Source organism: Trachymyrmex cornetzi, unplaced genomic scaffold, assembly GCF_001594075.2.
Source record: "Trachymyrmex cornetzi isolate Tcor2-1 unplaced genomic scaffold, Tcor1.1 scaffold80, whole genome shotgun sequence".
In the NCBI taxonomy this organism is placed as follows: Eukaryota; Metazoa; Arthropoda; class Insecta; order Hymenoptera; family Formicidae; genus Trachymyrmex; species Trachymyrmex cornetzi.
The window spans coordinates 99218-104993 of NW_017300136.1; the positions used below are offsets into that span (position 1 = coordinate 99218).

General features: G+C 36.9%; 1 protein-coding gene across 1 annotated transcript; it reads right to left on the reverse strand.

Moving 5' to 3' along the window:
- Positions 1 to 6: 6 nt before the first annotated feature.
- Positions 7 to 4627, reverse strand: LOC108768506 (uncharacterized). Its single transcript, XM_018518952.1, has 3 exons — positions 4426 to 4627; positions 4288 to 4347; positions 7 to 299 (listed from the first exon to the last, which is right to left on the reverse strand). The coding sequence occupies exons 1-3, from the start codon at positions 4583 to 4585 to the stop codon at positions 178 to 180; spliced, it is 342 nt and encodes a 113-aa protein (XP_018374454.1). The 5' UTR covers positions 4586 to 4627; the 3' UTR covers positions 7 to 177.
- Positions 4628 to 5776: the final 1149 nt, after the last annotated feature.

Here is a 5776-nt window from a genome sequence, read left to right on the forward strand (position 1 = left end):
CCCTTCTCTCTCTCTTTTCTTTCTCTTTTGATCATACTTTTGCATCCATATATTTTCTATCATATCTATCATATCATTATCTTTCACATGCGCGCATTCTCTACATTCTTGTCTTTCTTTGGCACAAAGTCATCCGGCACTAAGTAGCTTAGCGGTGACCAGCAGTGGATGCCTTCTTCACCGTGGCCATAGTATCGGTATGAAGAAAAACATCGATAGGATGTGCGACAAGCTGCTACTTCCGTAGAAACCACCGACGCCGCTGCTGGCACCGGAACTTTGAGCAGCCTCAGCTAAACCTAGAAGAAAATCATACCTTTTCACTGAAAAAAAATGCGTAATCGATAGCGGAATCGCAATTGCGGAATCGCGATTGCGCTACTGGGAATCAATCGGGCGCTGAATCTTATCGAAACAAACAATAGGATTGATAATGCTTGTGAGTAGTGAATCTGCTATACAGTGTGGGGAAAAAGTACCGGGACACCTAAATATCATAAAAAATATAAGTATTACAGAAAAGTACCGGGGAAAAAGTACCAGGACACCTAAATATCATAAAAAATATAAGTATTACAGAAAAGTGTTTCAGACAAAAGTTGTAGGGTTCCAAAAGATCTATTTACTGATCATATTCGTTTGACCTTGCGCGACGTCTTAAAGGTCAGGTCAAGGTCAGATCAATTTTTTTTAAATGAAACACCTTATTTTTCATTGCATATCCTTATAACACATCTCGAGAGTTTTCCAAAAAACTGTAATAAAATATTTTTTCATGAAATACTTTTGGAGTTATAAGGCTTGAAAGTTATAGTACCGCCACATTAGCATTACGCAAGGTGTCCCGACCGACGACTAAAACCTCTTGAATGTCGTTCAGAATCATTTCCTGGATAACATTTGTTAAGATCAAAGTCACTGAAGATTGTTCCTTTTATTTTTATTTTTGCAATAAAAATTTATTGCAACCGGGATACCTAAATAACTTCTGAACGGTTCGAGATCGAGGATTGAAGTTTATAGGGATGCAAATGACATTATAAAATCTATCGAAAAAAAATCGCAGACACCTGAGACACCACGCGTTGTTCTTGTCTTGGAAGGCCCTTTCAAACGACCTCACGTGTAATTTAAGATTTCTCCGCCCCCTTCCCCACCGACCCCCAGAGGTGTTAAAATGAGCGTTTTTGGTATTAAATGATAGATTTTATGATGCCGTTTGCATTCCTATAAACTTCAATCCTCTATCTCGAACCGTTCAGAAATTATTTAGGTGTCCCGGTTGCAATAAATAAATTTTTAGTGCAAAAATGAAAATAAGAGGGATAATCTCCAATGACCTTAATCTTGACAAATGTTATCCAGGACATGATCTTGAACAGCATTCAAGAGGTTTTAGCCGTCTGTCGGACAATTTACGTAATGCTAATGTCAACTGTATTGTAACTTTCGAGCCTTATAACTCTAAAAGTATTTCATGAAATATTTCAAAAAATATTTTATTATAGTGTTTTGGAAAACTCTTGAGATGTGTTATAAGAATATGCAATGAAAAATAAGGTGTCCCATTTAACCCTTGTCTCTATAATCGGGTACCCGGGTATTTCGGACTTTTCGTCTTAATATCGATGATTTCTACTCAAAATAGCGCCAAATAGCTCCACATTATTTAGACAATTTCACGTAAATTTAACTGGTTGTTTAAGAACTTGTCATGAAAAAATATTGAATTTTCGGTCGTCAAAGTTGACTACACGATTTCAATAACCGGGATACCCATATGAGGTACTCATATATTTTATATTAAAAACCGTGAAAGGGAGAATGTCCTGTAGTATATCCTTTGGATAATAAAATATAATAAATTCATAAATATGCTAGAAATTAAAAAAATACTTTATTTTAAAAAAATTTTCGAATTTTTAATTATTTTCAAAGCAAATCTTACATTTAGTTATAGTTTGACAATGTTCGTCACAAACCGGTTTATTGCAGTCAACACAAGCTTTTCTAGTTTTTCTGAGCTTTCGAATTTCTGCTGCTACATATATAACAGGCACCAATAACTTTTTTTCTTCCTGTCGGGTCCCTTACTGCATTTGTAGAAGTGGAAGGCAAAGCAGTTTCGTCGATAATATTGACAGATTTTTGTAACATGCATTCAATGCCTGATCTTGTGGCGAAATGTCTCATTATTTACATGTTTTGCGATCGATCTTGAATCATTGGGAGACATAATTCTTCTCCCAATTGACGCAAAAATATGCTGCGTACATTATGTTCTTATTTTATCATTTCATTGTTTGCCTTATAAATGAGGTAGGCAGCGAGAGCAGCAATATCCAGTATGTTATAAAACAATGCGAGAGGCCATCTGTTTGTTTTTCTGCGTGTTGAATATTCCCCAAGTAATTTATCAATTACATCTACGCCAGATTTTGTTTTGTTATAAAAAAGTACAATCTCGGGTTTGTTTTTTTCTCCAGAAGTTGCGATGTTGTGATGCATTGTTGATAGTAAAGTAACTGCTTTTTTCTTTTTCGGAACGTAGAAACTAATTGTTACGTTGTTTTGAAATCCGTATATTGTGGAAAGTACTTTACGTGACTTAGATGGTGCCATTTCTCGAGGAATATAAGGTTTATTTTTTTTCAAGGTCCCTGCTATCGTTAAATTCCATGACAGCAGATGTTTTACCAGTAGCAGAGTCGTAAAAAAATTATCCATCGTGATGTTTCGTCCGAATCTTTTGTATAGAGTGACCAATTCTTTCACCACTCTTTCGCCTTGATTTATTTCTCGACGTGTGGATGATTTTCCCATATAAATCTATCCAGTGAGTGGATAATAATTTTCAGCATCGCATATCCACCAAATTTTTATTCCATATTTAGCAGGTTTCGATGGAATGTATTGCGTGAATTTTGTCCGACCGCGATATGGAAATAATTGTTCGTCTACTGTTAAATTTTCAGTTGGATTGTAGTACTTTTGCAAGTTTGAATTGAGCATTGCCCATAAGTCAGGTATGGGTGCTGCTTTATCGATTGCTGACGTTCTTGTCGTGTATTTGCGTCATCAAAACGAATAAATCGCAAGATGTTCCAAAATCGATTTATACCCATGCTTGCACGATATAATGGATATGAAGTTGTCTTCCACATATCTATTGTATTTTGTACATTTGAATGATTTACACCAGATGTTATAAGAAGTCCCAAGAATGCATCAAACTCGCGTTCAGTAATATCAATCTATTTACATTGTTTTTCCGGAGGATGATTGATATTAAATGTCTCATAAACTTTTCTTGCCTTCTTATTCGTGTGTCTTATAACAATGTCAATCATTTCGTTAGACAATATGCATTTGAATGTGTCATAAACAGACATTGTTTCTGTTAATCGGTGTGCACCACTTCTTTGACGAACAATATTGTGACATGGAGTCTGGTGATGAGCAAGTAGTAATTGATTCCACACAGTTTCATCTTTAGTGACGAAAGTGTTCGCGGACGATAATGACTCGACTTGACTTTCGTTATCGCTGTCACTGCTACTTTCTTCTTCTTCCTCCATCTCGCTCTCTCTATTTTCAACTAAAAAAATACATAAATTCTTCATTCACATACAATATCATACGAAAATATTTTATTAGAAATTTAACGCAGAATTCCTAAGCATACCATTGCAATCAACATCTGAAATTTCTTCATCTATTGCTGACTGTTCGATAGTCTTCGGGAACCAATCGTCATCCTCGCTGTCTGAATTAATGATGCTATCTGATAGAGCCTCCATATTTTTTATATACTGTACACTAAATATGAATTATACACGGTACACTAAATATATTGCTGTTGCACAGCTAGAGCACAATTCTTGTAACGTATATAGACGTTCTCGACTCAACGGACGTTTTGAAACTGAGCTATACACGTCCAAACTTGTTTATACGCACAAGAGAAGGGATGAGGAGCTGCAGAGAGAAGAGATAACAGCTGCACACACACTATTGTTCGAAGACGCGGGAAGCTAGACCGAAGTGGATACCCGGGTACCCGGTTATTGAAATTAAGTGCAATTTTTGGTTATAGAGACAAGGGTTAAAAAAATTAATCTGACCTTGACCTGACCTTGAAGACGCCATGCAAGGTCAAACGGATATATCAGTAAATAGATCTTTTGGAACCCTACAACTTTTGTCTGAAACACTTTTCTGTAATATTTATATTTTCTATGATATTCAGGTATCCCGGTACTTTTTCCCCACCTTGTATCTACTTACCACCGATAATGGATACGTGATCCTTCGCTCGAGATCCTCTTTCGAAGCCAATTTTAATTTCTGAAAATGGACATCATGTGAATTTGAAACCTTAAAGTATCTAAAAGGCGTATAACATAACTGGCAGGTATAACTCACCATACAATCTCAAAGTGCCGTCTGCTTTTCCTAGGCTATTTGTTGAAACGCATTTGTAACTACCGACATCTCTATCCGTAAATTTTTTGATTAAGAGCCACATCAGGACCGTGTATCCCGTACGTTCCTCCCGCACGTTGTACTTCGGTCTACGAATCATACAAATGTCATGTTAAGTATTAGAATATTCTAGAATGTAAAAGAAAATGCTGGGCAAAAAATGGAAAAGAAATAAAAGAAAAGAAATAGGATTTCTGGTACCGATGTATGAGTGAGAAGTGAAGCGATACTATAGTAGCGAGAAAAAACTGAAAAAGAGATAATTCGACGATAAAGAAACGTGAGCGTGCATGGAGTAGTGCGAGGCAAGGAGAGTTTCTTTGGAGAAATGGAGTGCAAGAGCACAAAAGAGAAAGTAGAGGAGGGATCCTGGAAAGAAAAGAGGGGTTAAAACCAAAGAACACAGAGAACATAAAGCGTGGAGTAGGAATATATAAAAGTTGCTTTCCAATAAGGACACAGTCAAACACAGTGTAACACAGTGAATCAATACATCCTTGTTGTTTGCTTACGTTAAACAAGGATGAAACAATTCACTGTGTTACATAGTATCTGACTGTGTCCTTACTGGAAAGCACCTAGAGTCTAGGGGTGCGTTCCGAGTTACGCATGAGGCGCATGATGCATCATTTGTCCTTGTTGTTCATCAAATAATAAAGAAGGATAAAACGATACATTATGCGCTTCATACTTTAGTCGGAATGCACTCTAGAGAGACCTTCGGCGGTAGGCCCGCCGGAAGGTGCGCTTCGATCGACGAAGAAGTAGAGACACTCAAGTAATGGCTCCCGCTCACAGAACGCGGCAACGCTTGCTGCATGGCGGAAGTTATCGCACTAACCAATAATTCTATGTTCTTAAGTCGGCCTCACCATACAAAACTTTTAGATATGATGTAATATTACATCCGCCACGCGGCAAAAGTTGGATTGGATTCAACTTTTGTTGCGCGGTGGAAATTATATATCTACTATATATTACTTCCGAACAAGCGAGATTTTGATTGGCTATCGCGCCAACTTTCAAGCAACGCAAGCGTTGCCGCGTTCTGTGTACGGGACCCATAAGAGATACGCGAACTCCGAGCATTTGCAAGAACATGGAGACCTCCATGATTCGTTATGTGTTTGTATGTTTGTAAGTACAAATTACTAAGTTTAGATAATAATGATTCAATATCATTATAAAATGTTATGCCACATAAGTAATATTATAAAATTGATACGATTATTGAAAATATTGTAACGTAGATGTATTCCTAACCTATAATGTACATGACTTTATAACGCAT